Source organism: Chelonoidis abingdonii, chromosome 24 (assembly GCF_003597395.2).
Source record: "Chelonoidis abingdonii isolate Lonesome George chromosome 24, CheloAbing_2.0, whole genome shotgun sequence".
Taxonomy (NCBI): Eukaryota; Metazoa; Chordata; order Testudines; family Testudinidae; genus Chelonoidis; species Chelonoidis abingdonii.
This window is the reverse complement of record NC_133792.1, coordinates 21,721,331-21,744,230: the sequence shown is the minus strand read 5'-3', so window position 1 is coordinate 21,744,230 and position 22,900 is coordinate 21,721,331. Positions and strand designations below refer to the sequence as shown.

General features: G+C 44.5%; 1 protein-coding gene across 7 annotated transcripts in view; it reads right to left on the bottom strand.

Moving 5' to 3' along the window:
• Positions 1-22,900, bottom strand: part of DAB2IP (DAB2 interacting protein) — a 344,050-nt gene that overhangs the window by 247,952 nt on the left and 73,198 nt on the right. For 2 of the 7 annotated variants that reach the window (XR_004371910.2, XM_032767533.2), the window contains exon 1: positions 11,850-11,970. The exons of 4 other annotated variants lie outside the window; for them this stretch is intronic. Coding sequence is in view for 2 of the 3 variants with exons in the window: in XM_032767533.2 (XP_032623424.2) it covers positions 11,850-11,970 (121 nt within the window). In the remaining variant the exon portion in view is untranslated. Of the gene's footprint in view, positions 1-11,849; positions 11,973-22,900 lie in introns of those variants that run through there. One more of the 7 variants, XM_032767536.2, reaches the window with a different exon arrangement.

Below are 22,900 nucleotides of genomic sequence, written 5' to 3'. Positions count from 1 at the left end.
AATATGGCAAACAGTGAACAGAAGTTACAATGCAGGCAAGTGTAGTGAATGGTGAACAGAAGTTACATTAATAGAGTGAACAATTAAAAACAATTTCATTTATCAGTTCTACACCGGAGCACTGCTTTACCGCGTTATATCCAAATTCGTGTTATATTGGGTGATATTATATCGAGGTAGCGGTGTATTTTGGTTACATATGCAGGTACTTTGGTCAGGGTTTAATATTTCTTGGCTGGACCACAGACCGTCTTATAGACACATAACCCACACTCAAGACTGCCAGAAAAGCAATGTTTTTTCTACTTCCTCAAGTTTCCAGATTCTTCTGCCAATTCTCTTTCCTTCCAGCACCCAGAGTCTGACCTGCAATCACCTGCTCAGCCCTTACATGCAACCACAGAGAGCAGCGGATGCCAAGTCAAGCTGGCTCTGTGGCCCGGCACAAACCTCTCCTGCAAGCTGAGTATTCCCTGTAGTGTTCCGGTCTTTCTTTTCCTTTCCTCCCATCCCCTCTGATCTTTCCATCAAAGCCCCGTGCCCTGGAAATCTCAAAATACCAGTTTCACAGCTCTCTCTTTCAAATTTAACATCAGTGTCAACACATCAGGACCAAAGGGCAGCCAGCAAGGAATAAATGAAGCCCAACAACAGTGAGATCTTGTCAGTTAAGGGAAGGGGGGGGGAGCAAAATAAAGAGAGCAGAGAAGTTCCCTCAGACTTTCAAAGGCAAGTAAAACGACTGGCCCCAAAAAACCAACACCTCGCAGCCTGACGACATCGCAGAGTTTCATATTGGGCACGGCTTTATGTTTTAGAGTAGCTTCAGGTACTGCATACTGTAGGTGGACTTGTGGCTCTCTAGTTACCATTCTTCACCTGGACAGTCAGGAGTTCCCATCCCAGGGGATGCAGACACCGCTGCTCGGCGTGGTGGGTAGGTTGACCAGATGTCCCGATTTTATAGGGACAGTCCTGATTTTTGGGTCTTTTTCTTATATAGGCTATTACTTCCCACCCCTGTCCCGATTTTTCACATTTCCTGTCTGGTCACCCTAGGGGTGAGAGGGAGATGCTACAGTTGTCTCCTTAGTAACAGGGGTCATCTCATGCATATATCAGAGAAGCCAAAACTCTCTCGAGACTCATTCTTGGTATCCACAATAATTCCAGCTTTTGAGTTCGCTAGCCACCAGGCTAAGAGGGTGGCCTCATACATCCAAGTCAGCAGGAATCTATAGCCACTGGGGAGAACACATGGCCTGATTTTTAATGTTTCTGCATCACTGACGTCACTCTGAAGGGGTTACTGCAAGTCAGCAGTAGGTGCCTCAAAGCTTCGTGCAAGATCCTAGAACTGGAGAGGGAAGGAGGCTGCAGGTCAGGCTGAGGAACAGCAGCAGAGTTACATAAGAGAAGATCGAGCAAGACCCACCTCTGCACAGTTCTAGCTAGCCTCTGCTTTCAAGGACACTAGATTCACTCTGAATTTTTGTTCATTAGACATCTATTCAGATTTCTATGCTCATTGTTTTCATGTTAAAAGCAATCCATGAGAAAAAAAACACCACTGTCATATGCTGCTTCCTAAGCTATTCACTCGTGCTGATTTTGTATTGGACAGTTAAGTATTGAACAAACATTGCAGAACCTCAGCAAGAATACATCTAAAAATACCTGGGCTGCCAGCAAACATTTCCTGCAAACAGCAGAGCTTGAAAACTTTCAAATCTTTTGTATGGGCAGCTGTCAACCACACTGTTAACAAGTCCAAAGGAAACACCACCAGAGAAAGGGTTTGACTGGAAAATGCCACAGGGCAGACTTGAAAAACAAAGCAAAGATTACTCATACAAATTATTAAAATGTGCTGAGGAGGAAGTTCTCCTTTTCCTGATATTTAAGGACACTACCCTGGGAAAAAAATATTTAACACCATAAATCTAGATTCCCTGCCCCAAGCACAAGACATGCTTATTCAATGGTTTTTTAAAAGGTTGCACAAAGGTTCATGGGTGCAGGATTGCCCTCTTATTGAAAGACAGTGAGAGGGATAATGGTCAGTGGGTGTTACGATTACTGGCCTGTACTCCCAGCTATGCCACTACCTCACCCACGGAGCAAATCATTTAAAGGGCCACCAACAACTTTAATTCTACTCAATTACAACAAAAGAGAAGTTAAAAATAATTTCAGGCCCTGCAGCTCTCCCTGCATACCTTGATGGTAATTTGTAGTTTCACAATCATCAACAGATGGCTGATGAATGCAGCCCCCCATAGAGTTGTGAGTCACTGCTAGGAGCCCTCCTCACTTTAATATGGAGATGTGGCCCATGGAGGCCTCAGCTCCCATTATACCATATGCCCTCCTGGCTTGGTTTTCTGCTCAGACCAAGATAAGGCATTTTTTGTGGGTCCTTGCAGCTGCTGAAGGCTGTATCTTTACAGTCCAGATGGAGCAGGTTGCAGCCACTCTCATTTTACTACTATTTGTAATTTTTTGCAAGTCTGTCCAGCTCTCAGCATTATGGGGTGTGGGGTTTTGCTGAGCTACCTCCTGCCGGGAACCACCAGAAGTCCTGCAGGAAGGAGACAATCTGCTTAGTGCTGCTTTGAAGTGTAAAAATAATCCAGGCAGAGTGTTGAGCAGCAGTACCTTGTCATACCCGCTCTGACTCTAGACCTGGCTTCCCACGGCACAGGCTGTGCCACTTTGTAAGAGTGAGTCATGGGTAGAGGAAGACGTGCCGGAACGGAGAGATCACTTCTTGTCTTCTCCAATATAGTAGGATAGGACTCAGAGAACAATGGTGAAACAGGAACTGAGGGTGGTAAACGTTTCCAGGTCTCACCTGCCTCAACAAACCAGCTAAACCTGGGGGCACCTTTCAGTTTGCAAGGGCCACACACTGGGTCTTTCCAGCTCCTACACATTGCTATAGAATTAACTTCTTTGGATAACGAAGTATTCTTTAGCAATCCAAAGCACCCAAACGTATGCTCTGTGCTTAGCAGAGAGACTTGGTCCCTCCTCTAAGGAGGTTATGCTCTAAAATACAGGCTGCAACCCAAAGAGTAAGGGTGACACACACTAAAGGGGGAAAGGATAAGGAGAGGGAAGGACTAAAGTAACAATCACATGGCAGTTCACTATAGGCCAGTGTACCATTAAGGGTTGTGACAGCTATTTTATAGCCTATCATGATAAGGACTACACATGATCTAGTGATCCTGGGCCCCACAGCAAGCATGAGCTTTCAGGAGCGATTTAAATGGGGGAATAGGCTGTGGCTCAGCAACAAGAGTCAGGAGGGAGATGTGAGTATGGGGGCAATATGACAGAAGGTGCATATGCTGAACATACCTAACTCTTTTCATCCCTGGATCTCAAAGCTCTTTGTCATAACCAGTTAACATATGGAATGTCCCTCTGAGGTAGGCCACTACTGACCTGACTTTACACAGAGAAAGGCTAGGTTCAGACACTTACCAGCCGGCCCTTGTGCTAACCACTAAACATTACTTCCCCCTCTGTAATTCCACAGATTAGAGCACGTGAGAGTGTCATGGCACAAAACAGATGCTTTTCAAGTTGATCACAAACTCCTGCAATTAGGGTGATCTAATCAAATCATACCCATGAAGTGCTTCAAGTAGTCTTAGAATCTTTGATTGATTGTTAATAGGCCATTGCAAATGGGTTTAGCTAGGAATAATCAGAAGAAATTAAACAGGGAAAATTTGGGTCAAATATCAAAACTTTTTAACAGTGAGATCCCCTAGACCACAGCAAAGTTTCCTACAAAATATTGTGGAAGTTCCACCCTTTGGGACATATAATTAGGGCTGCCAACTTTGGTTGCATAGATTCCTGGAGATTTCATCATGACATAATCTTTAATTCCTGGAGACTTCAGCTCTCCAAGATTATCCTGGCAACCCTGCATGTAATATTAAACCAAAGCACTAGAAAATTAAATTGTAAGGAGCAATCTTGTACTGGCTGGTGGAGACGGCAGAGATAACTTTAACCTCTATGATATGCTAGTGATCATACAGCAGCTAACCCTTTGGGTTGCTTAGGATTTTCCCTTTAGGGTTCTGTTTGAAGCTATTTACAGATTCTTCTTATCAAACTGTGGGTCCTTCAGGGGAAGGGCACTTCAAGGCTTTGAATTCTGGCCATTTTCATGAGATTACAGTGATACTTAGTTGAACAGCCTGTGCTAAAGCAGAAAGCAAAGAAGCTGGCCTTAGCTTCCAAGATCTCACTGTTTCGTGTGCCCAAGTACAGGTCTTTGTTGAAGATCAGACAGTCGTCTCTTCACAGCGGTCTTCAAAGGAAAAAGGTGAGAAAAAGCTCATTTAATGAAAAAAGTCTTTTTGTGAAGCAGTCTGAAAAGGATTTGTGATAAATATATAGCAGACAAGGCATCTAGACCAAGGAGCTGACACAAGCAGAAGCATCAGGAACACCAACCTTTCAAAAGAAAGGTTATACTAACAACGTTCTGAAACTCCCAGGGCTTTAGCACTAACTGGTCATCTGCAGAGAATAGCAGCAGGAAACAAAACAAACACAACAGTGACAGTGGACTCACGTGAAGGCCCTACTGCAACCCAGAGAGAGGAGAGAACACCGCCAAGTCTTTAGTGCCCACAGCCAGCTTACAATCGTCAAGGCATTCAGGGATGGGATGGGATGGGAGAGGACTGATGAAATAAGAACTTGATGTCTGGGAGCTCCCACCAATGCCAGCTCATTTTTAAGCCTTTTATCACATGGTGGCAACTGGGTCACAGAGTTAGGCTCTCATCTTAGAAGGCAGAGTTGAAAGTTCTGCTTCAGGAAGCCACAGTGACAAGGGGGCAGTTTGCAAAGAGAAGAGAAGGGCAGCAGAAGGTAAAAATGATGGAGATCCAGAATCCAGTTCATATTAAGTTCACCGGGGAAAGTAACGTAAGAAATGAAGCAGAGGGAATAACTAGCAGGGGTTACAGAATGGCCTAAGAAGGTCTGAGGAGACGATGCCCTTGGATAATAAAGTCAAAAGATGTTTTCAGAAAGGATCAACTCGGAGTAACAGAATGAAATTAAGCAAAGGGAAATTTGCTGGTATATCTTACCACAGAGAAGGCTTTACACTGCACTCATGTGAGGTATATACAGTCCCACTGTTCTCCCCCAACCATCTACAGAGGCAGCAGCACCTGCATTTTTGTTTCTGTTTTAAATCTCTGAATATTTTGGTACATACGAAAACATTTCTTTAAGGCCATCTTCTAGTTTGAGCACGTTCTTTCATCCCATTTGTGACCTCTACTATCAGGAAGCAGGAATGAGAGAGGGAGTCCTCTAGAATTTAGAGCTACCAAGAATCACCTGTTGTCAAAGTGGCTGTCACCTCCCATTGTTCTTGATGCAACTGCGCTCAGTTAAGGTGACCTCTTTCAAAATGGCCATAACTTCCTACTATTTCCAGTGAGAATGTAAGCAGCCTGCAGCCTCAGTCCCACTGAGAACAATGGGAGATGGAAGAGGGCACATCTACATGGAACTCTTTGTTTTAGATTCTGGAACATTATTTATTTATCAGCCCCTGCTGAAGAAACTTTCAGTTATGAAAAATAATGGGAAAAATTATTCTGATCCCTTAAAATGTCTTTCAATATAGCCCGTACACAAGATTTCAGTGAGTTTTAACAATAACAGTAATGTGAAATACCTGTGTTATTCTGTTATTAAAGATCATTTGGGATAAAAAGATACTCTGATGCAGATGAAAAAAGTAATTAAAAAAAAAACAAAAAACCTGGTCCCTTAAATTAACCCACAAAATATTTAACTGCTTGTCAGTTCTCCAAAATAAATAAATAAATGAATTCTGTACTCAATAAATAACTGCTGTAATTTTGGGGTAGACACGTTGTATTCTTCTTGCATAACAAAGTGGTTGAATCTATGCATTAAATGTAAAACTCAACTCACCTCAACTCTGGAACCACGAGCAGCGCTTCCACGATGAAGTTACTATGGGAAGACAGTGAATTTGCATCCTTTTGCAAGACTTGCTGGTCAACACCTGTTCCTCTATTCTGGACTCTAAGTAAAGGGAGAGATGCTACAGACCAAAGTGCCAGAGGCTATAGCCAGGTGCTGCTTTTATAGGGAGTTTTCCTTCTCTTACCCCAGACCCTCAAGGACCTTCCGCTACAGTTACATGGATCACCTGGTAGCTACAATAATTTCAGCAAGGATTCCTCACATGTTTACCCACAACTCCACACAGAACAAATGGCCCAAGGAAGAAGAGAGAATTTTGGAGGTTTTTAACTAATATATGTGCAGCTTGTCCAGGATCCCTGTGGCATACAGAGCCTGGAGATTTGACACATCATCCTTCAAACACAGCTTAAATCACAGGGGGGAAACTTGCCTTTTCATTTAAACAGCAATTGAATAGCACTGGCTTGAGCGCAGTGCAGGCAACAAGTGTGCTGGCTTCCCTCATGATAACCTACTGCTCTTCCAGGGCAGCCTGAGCTCCCCACTAGCTCTGCTGTTCCAGCTCTGGGCCTCTCCAAAGCACAGCTTGTAGTAGTACCAAACTGCGATGAGTGTGTCATATGCACAGGGAAGAGCTAGGGAAAACCCTTAAACATAGAGAATGGAGTTAGCATCACACTGGTGCATGAAATGCAGCCTCACCACTGCTGAGATGCAGTTCTGGAACTCTTAGCCGCCGTGGCACAGACAAGCGCCACTGCAAACAACATCCTTCTCTGGAACAGAAGGGCATCCTGCAGGTTACGAGGTTAGATAGTGGGCACCAGTTAGACAAGGAGGCAGGAGGAGGCAACGTTCTCACCCTACCCAACAACCCTTCCGGCTCTCAGTCTGATCTAGAAAGTGGCTCCCTCAATCTATAGGACAACGATCCAAGATGGACAACATGTAACGCACACATTTCAGGAACAATGTTCTTATAGGGGGAAGCCGCAGGGCGAGGAGTGGTTTCTGTGCACGACTGAAGACCAAAGCAAGCCCAAGGATCCCAACACCATGAATTCGTATCCCATTCAGTCTTGCCACCCAAAGAGGCCCGGAAGGACACAAGGTGTCCAAACTGCCTCCCTTATTTTTGCAGTGGTGGGGGGATGAGGCAGGGATGCAGCACAAGTTCAGACCTTTTGGGTGGGAAGCAGCAGTCTACATGGAAGAGAAAGGCCACACTGAGATGCACACAAGCCCAAATTCAGTCAGGTCCATGGGATGAAGCTGCGGATGAATTTGGCCCAGTGTAGCAAGGATGCTACTGTGTTGTGGTGAAGGGCTGTGCTCAGCTGGAATCCTTCTCACCACCCACTTCTATACTTGTGATGAGTCCCCAGCCAGAGACACCAGACTGAGCGATACGAACTCTGGAGAGCAGCGCTCTAGCAGATGGGAGCCTGGGAATTCCTGGAGAGCTCTCTTTATTGGCTTAGAGAAGCTGGGTTCTATGACACGGCTCAGAACGGCCATAGCTGAAAGTTAATGGGAATCCCTCAGGGTCATCAAATACAGGAACTATTCATGGCGATAAAATACCTGGTCCCAAAGCCCTCCACAGATGCTCTCACATGCAAGCAGAGGTCAGATTTGTAATGGGACGCAACCATCTTCAGAGCATGCCTGACCCCGTTAAGAGACGCTCCAGGCTGGGTTCTCTGGAGAAACGCGTTCGAACCCTGTCATGTTTAGGTTACGACTGCAGCACAGCTGCAGTGAGATGGACAGACACGCTAGTTCTGCTCCAGCCAGTGTGAGTGAGTACCCAGGCATCAAGGCTGACTTGTACTCTGGAGGCTAGCCAGAGCTGCTGCCCATGTTACACTGCAGTTTTCAGTCTGCTGGCTCAAGCAGAGTAGCACGTGTCTGTCCATGCTCTCAGGTATTGTGTAGAGATACTCTTACACTCAGCATTTCTATGTCGCTGTTTGCAGTAGACATTTCCTCTGAGGAGGCAGGTGCCAACATCACTGTGGGCCTACTCAGAGTCGGGGAGAAGAAATGGGCATGATGAAGGGGCAGTTCCTCAAGTGACCTCTAGAGGGAGTCGCTTCCAGCCCCTCCTCAGTGAGGCAGAGGAACAGGGATGATACTGGTGCCACTGCAGGACAGCATGCAGGTGGAACAGCCTACTGGTTACATCTAGAGCATTCCCAACCCAGACCAGTGCAGGGTTGTTCCCTATAGCACAGTGCCTAGCATGCCATCCAGCCTATTGGCCTCCCACCACTTGCTTTGGGAGATTATTCCACTGTCTAGCAGAGCTCTCACTCATGGTGAAACATTTCCTGATATTTGAGTTGTCCATCACTCAACGCCATCCCCATGCCCCACCTGGACCACTCTAAACAGCCCATTCCTCCCTTGACCGTCCCAGCCTTGGCATGAGGTTGCCCTTCCCAGAATCTAGAGGTGCCAGCCCTGCTTACACAGGGCCAGCAGCAGCACCCTTTGCTGAAGTTGCTATCAGTTCCGTCCCTGCTGGAAGCTGCAAGAGATCACCTGCTCTCACACATTATCATCTGGTTGCGATGACTGAAAGCTAGCTGCCTTTGCAAACAGCTGTCAACCCTGCTTTGCCAGTACAAGAGCCCCTGTTGCACCACGTCCTGCCTTCCTAGTCACTAAGAAGTCACCCCCCTCCCCCGATATTCCTCAGGCACTTGCTTAGAAAATGCAAACTCCGTCCCTGTAGTCTGAGATACAGCACAGCTGAGAATTTGAGTGGGGGATGTTGGTGTCTCTCTCTCCACCCCTACCAGAAGCTCAGTTCTTCACAACCTTCTAATATCTCAGCCTCACTAGCCAGTGCCTGACACCTCCCTTCAGCTGCAAGAGCTCCAGCCCACACCACAGCCTCACTAGGCTCCATGGTGGGTTGAACTCCACGCATATGGCTGCCAGGCAGCAGCCATGCCCCAGGGCCCAGCAATGCGGCTCATTAGGAAGGAAGGCAAAGGGAGAGGCATAAAGGGCTGGCATTAGAGGGGGAGCTGGTGGGGGAAGTGAGACACAAATACAAACTTCTCTTCATTTCAAGAGACCGGTTGCTCTGAAGTGCACGGGTTGAAGGCCGTCCTGCTCCCACACGCTCATTACAGCTTTTTAGAAATAAGAAGCTAACTGGCAGCAAGTGGCAGCACCTATGCCCACCCAGCACCAGCACCAGGTTTGGAGCAAAGTGGACAATGGTGAGTGATTCAGGCTGGAAAGGCAGGAATCTGGTACCAGTAGAGAACTCCCCGTTCCTGGGGAACATGTAACAGCTGGTTGATCCCCACTGCTTCCTGCCCAAATGCAAAACCAACCCCCGCTCCACCAAAGGACTCCCCGGATACACCCTGTAACCCCTGGTGCATGTGCCACTGCTGACCCAGCCACTTGCTACAGCCATGATGCCTCTAAGGCATCTAGAGAGAACAAAAGTCTGTGGGTGATGCAAATAGTAAAGCACAAGCCTGCTGCGCAGCACACACGCCACAGATGACTGTGCAGACTGCTGGGGCTAGCTCCTTCCCCTAACATGATGACAGTGCTAATGAACCTACGACAACCTACCAACCCGAGGATACCTTCCACCAGGGTGATTTGCTGTGGCACGAGATACTTAGTATCACTGCAGCTCAGTACCAGGGAAGGGGAAACTTGCTCTCCCCAGCTGCCTTTATTGAACTCTTGTAAAGTTCAAGCACAGTCTGTAGGACAGCTGCTATAGAAAACCACATGGTGACCCACCCATTGTTTTTCTTCAGAGACCTGTTGGAATTTGGGTGGCCCAGACCACTGAGAGACAGCACAATTTTACTACAGCCCTGAACCTTATAAATGAGAAATCAAAGGGAACTGATGAACCATCTATTGAAAATCTTATGGTGCACCTGCATCTGTTCACATCAGCTAATGGCGAGCATCTGAATGCTCAGCACCTCATCCTAATTTTTATGTCCTGCAAAGCTAGCCTGGAACTCCCCCCATTCATGACGCTGCCTGTTCATCATCAAAGTCCACCAAGTAGGCCAGAAATCTCAAGAAAGCAGTCTGTCCCATGGCATTCTAGCACTTCTGTTACCCAGCCCAGACCAGCGTATAGGACATTGGATTGGGAGAGTCACAGGTTCTGAGTTCTAGTCTCCACTCCGGTGCTGACCTACTGTGTGTCACATGGGGCTAGTCAATGCACCTCTCTGTGCTATGGTTTCTGCGTGTGGCGAGGAGGAGAATTCTCACTCACCTTTGAAATGTGCTCTGAGAGCCAAAGGTGAGCAGTGCTATAGAAAAGAGCTAACCTCATCCCATTCAAAGCTATCATCATCCCAATCTGTTTACAAGTCCCCAGTAAATAGTTCAGTTGGGCTCCAACACTTGCGATGGTGGTAAGTCCATACTGGGATTAGTTACAGCAATGAACATATCTCATTTGTCACAGTAGCTCAAGTGACAGGAAAACATTTTGGTTGTGAATGAGACACAAATAAAGGGGAACAAGGAACTGCCACATGCCTATGAGTCTGCAAACAAACGCTCTTCCCTGCCAGACAAAACAGAAACACAGTGGAAAGAGAAAAACCCTGTCTGCTTATCGGAAAAGCTGAAACTCAGGGACCGATTTAGCTTCCTTAATATTTCCCAAGTGATGATTCAAAACACTGAAATAAGCCTCCCTACAGAGCATAGTGTGTTGTCAGTGAAGAGAGACAACACTGCACCCTAGCTAGAGCTTTTAGGGCCAGACTCTGCTCTCAGGTATGCAGGTGTAAATCTGGGCTAATGCCAGTGAAGCCAGCATTGGTCTGGATTCATACCAGTGTCTTAGAGAGCAGGATCTGGCCCTAGGAGGCTAGCTTCTGACATATCTTCTTACTCACACAACAAAATTACCCTTCTTTTTAAGAAATGGCTTTGGGAAGGCAGCAACACAACCCTCCTCTCTCCTTTTACAGAAAGATATTTCAACTGCAAAATGACCAAGACAGTAAAACAGAAGAGGGTCACTTCTCCGAGTGCTTTCACTTTCAGCATGAGCAGCAATAAACATTTGTTTCACCTCATGAGAGAAAAGCCAGAGCAGCTTATTTTTAAAAAATGTAACTGGGTCAGTAGCTGCCTGGAGTGGAATGAATGGACAGCATGAATGAGTACGTCCAAAAGAAACATCGCTCCATGGTCCCCGCTCCTGCTGCACAGGACAAATACATTCTGTTACAGTGCGATTTTCAAGATCGTGAAAGTGGCTTATGAACACACAAGCCCCATTGCCTTTCACCAGCGGCTTGGGAGCACAAGCCCTTATATCCCATTACAGTTTTTTAGACCCTCCAGGGGCCCAGCTGATGAGGAGCAGCAAATTATAACAATAGTTCTTTGGCCTTCGATAGCATCTTTCATTTAAGGATATTGAAGTGCTTTACAAACATCAAATAGGCCTCAAAACATCCTAGGGAGCTTGGGAAGTACTCTTGTCCTCAGTTTCCTTACCTTTAAAATGAGGGCAAGAGTCAAAGGGATTTGCCTGATGGAAGTCACACAGCATTTTAACATCAAAGTAGAGAGTAGAACCCAGGTGTCCTGACAGACAGATCTATACCACCACTAAACAATGCTCTCCCCCTTACCTGAGCACAGCACTGAACGATCAACAGATCCTTTTTAAAGTTCACTATAAACTTTGCAGCGCACAGGTACAATAAGGAGCATTTACACTGGGTCTTTATCATCTATAGTAATAGACTTGCCTGTTAAGCAATACGACATAGGTCTTTGCACTTTCAATTAAATGGAATTTTGGTTGCAATTACCCCTGCTAAGTGGCCTGTTCCGGCTCCGGGATCTGCTTCGCTGTCTCTGAAGTCGCGACCTCCGGAGCAGTCGATAGTAGTAAGACGGTCTCCCAGAACTTTTCCTGCTGTTCACTGACATTTTTGTATCTGTTTCCCACAGACACACTCACTCTCACTCACTCCCCTGTCCCATCAAAGCAGTAACACTTCCAGCATCTAATTAACAGGAGGCTGGTTCTTTAGCGTAGACGGGGCCGGGGCAGAGGGGAGAAAAAGAAAAAGAAAAAGGAGCTCTTCGAGTTTGACATTTAAAATTAAAAATACTCCAACCCCAGCACGGAGCACATGTTTGAGCAGAGGCAGAACTCTCAGCAGGCAAGATACACTGTGCTAACAATTCCAGCCCCCAAAAAGATAAGCCTGTTGGAATTGGAATAGGAAGCCAGAGTTGGCCTGGGCTCTTGAAATATGAAGAAAAGGCTGGAAGAAATCCTGGACTGGATCGTCTTCACTGGACAGCAACATCTGACTGAACCACCCTGGAAAAAGCAGAGCTTCCTGCTAGGGTATGACTACACAGCCCAGAGTGCTAATCAAGCTTGTACCTGTCTCTGGCCACTACATCTTTCTGAGGGTGAAGCTTCAGCCAGCAGGATCTGCAACAGGAGGTTCCTAAGGCTTTATGAAAGAGGAGATCGGGGAAGGGTGTAATGAGTTCCTTGCCATGGGACACATGTTAATCATCATGGAGTGAAAGCCCCAGAAAAACAAAGTGAAATTCAAGAGGGGATCACTTTAATTAGAACTCAAGCGAGCAGAGCACTGGACTCCCCTGGAGGCCCTTTTCCTTTCAACATTCAAACTAAATTATAGCATGTCACAAGAGTTAAAGAAAGAGATCTAGTTACCATTCAGGTTCTGGCAGCAAATGGGATTCTGCCTCTGGCTCATATAGCTCAAAAATTACATCTGAATGGGTAGAATTAACACTGTAAACCAAAGTGAGAGAAAAAAATAAAGGCCAACTGGATGGATTCCCAAGTCTCCAGTTTAAAAAGCTCAGCTAAGAGGTGCGTTATTCAGAACCCCTCATCCTGGCACCCAGAGAAGCCCCTGCAGCTGCAGGCATGGAAATACTCTGAGAAGAGAGTGGCTGTGAGGATTTAAGAAGGATGGAATTGCTGGAGGCCAAGGAATTCATATGCTAGCCCTTTCTTCTATGGAAACCTGCATTTGAACTCCAAGCTCCTGGAAAAGCCAGAAAATCTGACTGTGTGATGGGCTACCAGCTAGTGACATTTGCAGAGGGGCTGCCGCGCTGTGGCTGGCTTTGCTTAAATTAACCAGTCTCTTGCACCAAATGTACCTATTGCCAATGTCAGCGAGGATATCAGGAAGCGAAAAGGCAGGGGGACAAAGCCATCCTGGCCATGAGTTGGCCATCTCTGGGAAAGCGTGGAAGTTTGCTCTACCTGTGCCATGCCTGTTCTGGTGATAGGCAGCAGCTGCCAATTTGCAGGGCTCTTGATTCTTTCACTAGCACTACATTCCCTTAAAGGAAACAAAAAAAATCTTTAAGTCCATCCCAGATGGTCTCAGCCACCACCACCTGCTCACCTACTTCCAACATTTGCAAAACTTCCCTGATTAAGCTGGGCATTGGGAACATAAGGATTTTACATAGGTTATATCCACCTTATCTAAATACTGAGCTGTCGAGACATATTTTACTTCTCTGTTTAGAAAGGTCCTTCAGTCTGGTCCCTGACAAACAGCACTTCTTAGTCTTTGCTGAAGTCCAGCCCTGGTTTTGAGGCCATATCTAAGGAATTCTACACTAACTTTTAGACTGGTGCGGAATGAACCAATCAACCTGGCAATGACAAGTTTAGGTCAAGTAGGCAAGATCACAGCTGGACAACAGATGACTCTAATCTCTCCCCTCTCTGCAAGATGCAATAACAGAGCAACATTCCACTGCCTGGCTTCCACCCAGCTGCACCATCGCTGACCAAATTCACACAGCAGATCAGGAGAGAAGGAAAAAGGCCACAGTTACTTTACCTCTACCCATCTCATGTTACCCAGGAGTGAAATGGTTTGTTTTTACCCATCTGAATGGCAAACAAACTATTAAAACATTTTCCAGAAGAATTTTGACTCCTCTTGGACAGGTTTGTGTTTTCAGTTTGAAGGAGAGATAGGTACATATTTAAATTAGCAATGGGGAAATCTCAAACTGTTTGGAGATTTGGTTCAGAGCAAATGTTCAGGTCTCTAGATGGTGAGCAGGAAGCTTCATAAGGGACCCTCCAGCAGGATTAGTGGGACCTAGGTTTTGGTCAAGCTAAAAATACTGTGAGAACAGCCTCTCTCATATCTCATTTATGCCTCTGGCATCCCCCAAAGTCAGAAGGCATAGATGTAAATGAACATTTAAAGTGAGAAATTATTTTAAAAAGTTTACCCAAATTCAGAGGGTCCAAAAGGGTAACGTTCAGCAACTTTGTTCTTGTTTAACCAGAACCACCTGAGATGGAGTGAAGGAGAACTACTTGGTGATCTTGCTAACGTCTATGAACAGGTGGAAGTGATCAGGTGGTGTGTGTTGATGGTTCTGCATCTATTCATGTGCACTTAAGCATCTGTTCTATATTTATTTTTTTCCAATCCCCCCCCCCACAACCCAGTATCTACTGTGATGTTCATGCAGGTGACCATAAAACAGGAAGAGTTAATGAGGGGCCATAAACTATCCTGACAAGAGAAGGGAGTCTCATAATAAGAGCATAAATAGCCTGGGAGTTTTATTAAAGTTTAGTCAGCCTGCCTCTCTGTCTGTCTCACTCACTTCAGTAAAGGTTTTGAAGGCATTAAGTACAGATGGCTACAGAGCAGCAGGTAACAAAATGAATGACCCAGCTGGGAGGTAACAGACTGGTTGGGGTATTTCCAATTATTCCAGAGCTATTTCTTTTTTCCCTTTTGAAATCCATGTCCTGACACAAGTGCTGGTTTGTGTGAAGGAATCTAGCGCTTGCAGAAGCAGCCAGATTAACAGCCTTCGAGAAAAAAAAAATCTTTTACTTATCTCCAAAATAGCATAGGCAATAGGAATACAAGCTTTCTGCCCAGAGCTCTGCCAAGGAGCCTCAACCAGACTTGAAGGGACCACCTCCAGGAGAGATGAGCTCAAACTCCTAATGGGGGGGTCAACTGGGGCCAAATATGGTGCTGATTTTTGTGATAGGAAGACCTGTCCACTGGGCTGAGATCCAACTCATGGCACAGAGACCACTGAACTGCCACCAAACAATAGCATCCTGCTATCATGTACAACTGTGGGCTGGGTTTACACTAATGAAATTTAGAGCAGCATTTGGCCACCTGTATTTGCCTAAACCTCAGCAGTGTATGGGATTTGCCATTCAGACCTGTTGTATTTTCTGTACAGGTTTATAAAAAGTCAAGATTTATTTCAGTCCTTTGCAAAAAAACAAAACAAAACAAAAAACTTACCGGATCTGCAGAAATGTTGGGTCGGCACCAAAGTCAGTTCCATGATGGAAGCAGAGAGGCACAAAGATTGGTTTGTTTGCTCTGAGAGCAAGAGCAGCGTGCAGTTGCCTGAGGGTTCTACCAGTACAGAGAGACTTATGTCCATGGCAGCTGGCAGACAGACACTCATCTCCAGTGGCTGTAGTTTTGTTTTTATCATTTGCCTACTCATTTATGCCTGGAAAATAAATCACTGTTCTCCAGAATCTATTCTCCCCAGACAGCCTCAGCAGTTAGCCTGCTTGCTTTCCCACAGGGCTTCAGGAGAGAACCGTCATCCTTCTCAACTGTCTTTGTTTCTATGGAAAGGCACTCTCCTCTATTCTGCATGCTGTGCCACCGTGCCTCAACCATGATTGCACGGATCCTTATAGGCAAGGATACAAGAGTACTTCAGATTCCATGCCCAGTCAGTTCTTAGACTACCTATAAAAAGAGGAAATTAGTACTAACTGTGGTGAAGTGTGTTTTTTATGTTGACACCTGTCCACCAGGAACTGAACTGAGACCCACAAATAATTTTTCCTTGGACAATACAGAGTTGCGAGATCAAGATAAGTTTCAATGGATGTTACAATCCGTGTAGAACCAACAATCTAGAGGTCAAGGATCATTAAAACATTAAATCACTGCCATCTCAGCCTCAGCATCTTGTGCTATTACACTGCTGCAGCAGCACTGATTGTGCTTTCATGGACAAAAAAAAAAAAAAAAAAATCAGGGGTGAGGTAGGCAATTAGAAGGAGCCCCACCCAGCGTCCCCCTAGTTCCTTCGCCCAGGGCAGGTGGAGGATCCATGCCCCCCGCCCAATGTCCCTGCCCCCCAGTTCCTCCGCCCAGGGCAGGTGGAGGATCCATGCTGTGATTCTCCGCAGCTCCCTGGCCGGCTCTTATCATCAGAGCCCTGCGTGGATACATCTATATCCACATCCATGCTGTTATCCGCAGAAATGGTCCATGGATACAAAGCAGATACCCGCACATTTGCAGGGTTCTACTTATCCTGCTCTGCCTCACCAGTGTGCACAAAGACTTCTGAGTCTCTTTGTCGGAGACCAGGGATAGGACCAGCCAGCTGCCACTTCTCGAGGGCTGATTCCCACAGCCTTCTGACTGGGTGGTCTTTTCTTTCCTCCTCTCACTGCCCCAGTTCCATGGGCTTTTTTTCCACAAAAGGATGGGGAAGGCCAGACATCACGAAGTCCATGATTCTTTGGCAGAACCATCATATTCAGGGGCGTCAAAGGCCATCCAACTGCCATCTCTTTGTAGTCTTTTCCTTATCAGAGTTTCTGGGTGAGAAGAACCCAGGAGATTCCATATAAAAAACATCGAAACAACTAGTTTTCCAGTGTAATCAACAGATCAGAAGCAGGCTGTCCCCTTTCTTCATTTTACCACATTCTAGATTGTCCTAGAAAGAAAATGGTAACCATATAAAACCAAGAGGCCAGGTAAGTGTTTCAGTTTGCCAGAGCATTGTGTGCGTGTTATAATTCTGCAATACTAAGTGAGTTATAAGGAGCAAAGTACAAAAGCAGAGCATATATTTTCTAGGTGCTCAAATGAAATGTAAAAACATAGCTGATGAAAGAGGAGGGAACTACTCTTTCAACAAATGCATCAGCTTCTGCTGGCTGTAGTACTGAGCTCTCTCAGCCATTGCCTACAACAGCATTTCTGAGACACCTCAACCACCAGGCCGCAAGTCTTTCCTTGGGCGTAACTTTGGAAAACAAGGCCTTTTTTTGCTCCTCCTCATTTGATACTTTTCAATGGCCCAGTTATTCTCAAGCTAGTGACAGTAAACTTGTTTTCTACTGTTATACAAAACTTTTAGGCACAAACTACTTTTGACTAAGCACCTAGATGAAGCTTCCACTCAGTCTGAATTCTCTATTCAGAAAAAGGCTGGAGACAAATTTGAGGCACCAAGTTTCTTCATTTCACCATGAAGCAGCCGATATTCTTCAAAAGGCCACTGAGAACGCTGGTGACATATGAAGACTAAGGGTATCTATACTACAAACGCTCCAAAGGCACTGCTGCAGTGCTGCAGCTATGCTGCTGTAGCGTAGACGCTTACTATAAAAATGGGTTTTTCCATGACTATAGTAAACTCACCTTCCCTAAAGATGGTAAATAGGTCAATGGAGGAATTCTTCCATTGACCTAGCTGCGTCTACAGTGAGGGTTGGGTCAACTTCACTGTCACATAGGGCATGAAATTTTTCACAGACCTGAGCAATATAGCTGGGTTGACCTGAGTTTTAGGTGTAGACCAAGTCTAAGTTTTCAGTACATTCAGTAGAAAGAAGAAAACAGGCAATTCCTAATGAAAACACTAGTAATGTATAGGTATCTTGCCAGACAGGGTCTTGGACTGCAAGACCATTAGTCTGAACAAGCTGAAAATACACCCTGAAGTGGAGAAGTTCACTGCAACTTTATTCAACTACTTTGTTTGGAGGCAGAATATGATCCTGATTTCAGAGTAGATGAAAATGAGTCATGACAAATTTACACGTCCAGTTATTCAAAATGAGATAATGGCTCTTAAAGCTGCGAAGAAGATTTCTGAGAACATTTCTGGAAAGTGGTGTGCAATTTTGGTATATGAAACAACACACTTCTCCAACAAAGAGAAAGTGGTGTTATGCCTGCAGTATGTGGATGATGACATGAATGTTCCTTGGATATATAATGTAGCCTGTACATCAGCAGGGGCTACCAACTCACTAATGAAAGATGTATCGTGTCTAAAATTTGAGGATCAGTAATTGTCATGGAGAATATTATGATGGTACCACTAACTTGACAGACTTAGTTTCAGGTGTAGCAACCAGACTAACAGAAACTATGAGCTACATATACTCACTGCTCTGGGCACGCTTTGAGTTTGGTGTGCTAGGCTGCTCTTAAAAATGCTATCCTTAGAGATGCTCTTGAAACAGGCTGATTTAATTGTGTCATTTGGTAAAAAACAAACAAAAGGCTATATTTCAGGACATAAAACATAAAGCGGTCAGTACAGCATCAAGCATCTATGTCCTCTGTCCAGCAAGATGGTGTCTCTCTGCAGACGCACTGGCTTCAATTTCTGAAACTCCCTTTTACCACATGCAACTTGGGAGACACTAAAGGATGCAACCAAAGATCCTGACATGAGAGCTCTCATTGGTGGAATAGCAGCTCAAACGGAAGAGTTGAACTACCTCTTTTATACTGAGCTAGGTAGAAAGTCCTAAACATGATAGACAATCTGTCCAAAACTCTGCAAGGCTCAGGCATTTCAACCACAGAAGGCCAATCTTAGACTGAAGTACATTATTTTCATACATCTGATCAGATGAAAGCTGCAATTTATTCTGGGAGCAAATCTGCCAGAAAAATCCAACGCTGGATATAGTCAGAAGGTCTGGGCTTCCAGGGAAGAGAGAAGTTCCCAAGAAAATCCAAACAGGGAAATAGAACCCATCTACCCAAATTCAGCAAAGGAATATTATAAGTATCTCTACTTTTAAGTCACTGGTTTTTACAATGTCCAGTACTCAAAGATTTAAACAGAAAGACTACAAAATTATTCAAAATCTTGAAACTCTCAAAATAACTCTAAGCCTAACATACAAGTTCAAGACGTGCTTCAGGTGTATGGTTCCAATTTCAACCATGATTATTAAGCTTCATCTGTTGCAAGCCAACTGTCAGCTTACAGAAAGATCACTGAAATCAATTCAGAAGCCTCAGTTCATTCAACCAGACTGAACATCAGCTGTTTCCTGAAGTGGTAAAAGTTAATAAAAATGATTTGGTCATATCAGCAACCAGTATTGTAAGCGAGAGCACTTTCAGGGGTCTACACCAGTGGTTCTCAACCGGGGGTACACAGAGGTCTTCCAGGAGGTACATCAACTCATCTAGATAAAAAACTCTAGCGAAGTCCATAGAAACTAAAATTTCATACAGACAATGACTTGTTTATCCTATTCTATATACTATACATTGAAATCTATATAAAATATTTATATTCCAATTGATTTATTTTATAATTATACAGTAAAAATGAGAAAGTTAGCCATTTTTCAAAATAGTGTGCTGTGACATTTTTGTATTTTTAGGTCTGATTTTGTAAGCAAGTAGTTTTTAAGTGAGGTGTAACTTGGGGGTACACCAGACAGGCCAGACTCTTGGAAGGGGTCCAGTAGTCTGGAAAGGTGAGAGCCACTGCTCTACACCACATTAAACAATGGCCTTGATCTCCAGTGTGGACAATCACAGCTCAATTGGTATATGATTTTACATGTACCCATAGACAAAACTGATGACTTACACATGTTGCAGAAGAATTTATTTCAAGAAACCCAGGACAAAGATCATCAACTGGAACTGTTTCAGATTTGTAAGTCTTTCTTTTTATTCCTCTTTTTAAAAAGAATGCTTTAAGGAGTAGTTTCGTACCATGACTATATTTGTCCAGTTTAATAGAGTGCAATAAAATGAGCTTCTGTTCAACCTTTGGCCTCGTCTACACTAACTCTTAAGTTGACATAAGTTACGTTGCTCAAGGGTGTGAAAAAACCACCCCCCTGAGCGATGTAATTTATATCAATTTAACACAGTGTCTACACCATGCTATGTTGGTGGGAAATACTCTCAGTGTTTCCCTTACTAATACAATCCCCGAACTTTAGCATCCATGCTCCCATCTCCCAGTTGTCTACACCCATGTCCCAGGGCATCCCGTGTGAAGAGTTCTCCTGTGGGGCTTGCATGGTGGGCTCTCACCCACCCACATCCATGCTTCAAGAGGAAAATGTAACATAAGAAGAGAAGCCTTGTCACACTAAGTCCTTGTGCCCTCTCCCATCTCAGAACACACTCGCTAATTAAATCAGAATTTTAAGTCAAATGCTGAGGAAGTAATTAGGGCTGTTCTGCAAAATGTGTCCAATGTCACAGATGGGCTAGAACCATCAGATGCCAAAATCAATATAATAAAACAGCAGGTGCAACTTACACTTATAGCATTGTAGGGCCTTTCCCCCGATGGGGACTGAACAGAGTTGACAGAAAGTTTCCAGCTGATTGTTTCAGTATCTAATCTAGTCCAAACATTTTTACCGAAAAATGTATTTTCTTTCAAAATGTTCTTTTGTTCAACCAACTGCCCCACCTCATCCAGTTTTTCAGATTTTATATTGTTGGAAAAAATGAAAAGGAAGTTTCCATACCACCAAGAAAGAGAGAAAAAGATCATTTAAAAAAATGTTTTATGGAAAATAATTACCATGTTCTTGAGCTCATCAGAAAAAAACAAAAACAAAAACAAAAAAACCCACACCACACACACCCAAAACTTTACAGGCCATAGATATACACCACTGAAATGCAGTCACCGCTGGGGTGGAACGTGGCAGCCGGTCAATATCTCCACGGCAATACTACCTGAGGGTTTAGGAAAGGAAATGAAAAACTGAATCCTTTACTTGAAATTTAGACGTAGCATTTATTGCTTATAATCTAATCACTGGAGCTATTGCCAGCAAGATTTCAACCACGACACCTGCGATGCTGTTCTGTACATAGATGCTCATTATATGGGTTTTATCATTAAATTATTTATTATTGTTCGCGTGCTAGCACCTAAAGGCCCTGAATACGATCAAGGTGACGCTATGCTGTGTTCACACAGACAGACAGTCCCTGCCCTGAAGAGCTAACAACCAATCTAAACCAGACAGCTCCACGGTGGGAGCCAGAAATTATTATCCTGGTTTTACAGGTGAAATATTCAGGAACAAAGTGACTCAACCAAGGTCATACCAGGAGCCCAGATCTTGTGAGTCTTGGTCTAGAGCCTTCTTTTCTAGACAATCCTTTCATAATGAAAAAAAATCATTATGACGCCAAGCACTTCCAGAGTGTCTTTCGTCCAAAGACCCCAAAGGGCTTTTTAACATTAATAAAGCTTCACAACATCTTTCCCATTCTCCAGACAGGTTATAACTCCAATATTTTTAAACTCAGATGCCTAAATTTAGGCACCTGGATCCACCTTTAGCCAAGTAATTAATTAGTGGCCGATTTTTCAGAAATGTTGATCACCCACAGTCCGCCTTTCCCTCGCCCCCTCCCCCCGACTCCAAACATTTGTAAGATGTGGCTAAATGATTTGTTCACTATTCCACAAAAAGAGCAAGCAGCAGGACTGCAGGTGGAACCCAGGAGTCCTGACCCCCCAACTGCCTGATCTCACCAGCAGACAATTTGCCCTCCATCAGAAAGTTAATTTTGTAAACACGACCTTTTGTTTTCTATATTTCACAGACTTCCTTCCCAAGCAAGGAGTTCAATCAATGTGACATACCGGCTCCAATAAAATGAATGTGACAGGTAAACAGAAGAGTTGACAAACTTGTTATTCACTGCATGGTAAACACCACCACAGTGATCCACATAGGAAGTGCCACTCAGTAACCAGGCAGGTTACAGTAACGCTGAGGAGAGTCAGCATGTCTGAGAACCCAACCAGAGACATTTCCTTGGCAACCTAATCAACTCTGTGCCTGCCAAGAATTGGAGAGAAACAGAGGCTGACCTCAAAACAGGGACATATTTCCTGCCTATTTCCCAATAAAACAATAGAGCTAAAGAACAACCTGTTTGGGCCAACTTCTGACTCCAGCCAAGAGAGAGGCGGATTAAATGATAAAACTGAAATCTAGCGTAATTTAACTGTGCATTTCTAACACCATATGAAGCTGGACTCAGATAACGTGGTTTGTATCCTGACCATTACTGACACTAATAACATTTCTATCCTAAGATCTGTGTGTCTGAGTCCAATAGGCCTTCATGACGCTGGAAACCATGTGCAATGTCTCGTTGTCGTACTCTTAGTTCGGGAAGTTTTTATTTCTCATGCAGAGCTCTTATAGCCAACTTCAGTGTATCCACTGAAACTCTCTTGTTCCCCAGCCCAGCTGAGCTAACATTGCTATTGACAGGGGTGACTAGTTCACATACTAAAACAGAAGGATCCAGGCATAAAGAGTTCCTTCTAATACATGATACCAACCCTACTTTTCACTCAGCACAAAAAAAACTACACCTCTACACCAATATAACGTGACCCGATATAACACAAATTTGGATATAACACGGTAAAGCAGCGCTCCAGGGGGGAGGGAGGGAAGTGCGCGCTCCGGCGGATCAAAGCAAGTTCAATATAATGCGGTAAGATTTTTTGGCTCCTAAGGACAGTATTATATCAGGGTAGAGGTGCATGTACACCAAATATATTGCTTGGTACCGATACAACTGATGCAAAAAGGACTGATACTCCAGAGACTCTGAACAAGAGACTGAATAACTCAGGCAACTTTCTTCAGAGACAACTTACTTCCTCATTCTTATAATGGTGCTGCTCAGAAATACATTTACAACTATGGGAAGAAATAGGACAAAAAGGAAACTTTCCCAACCTTTTTGAGAATATGAGCCTGGATGTC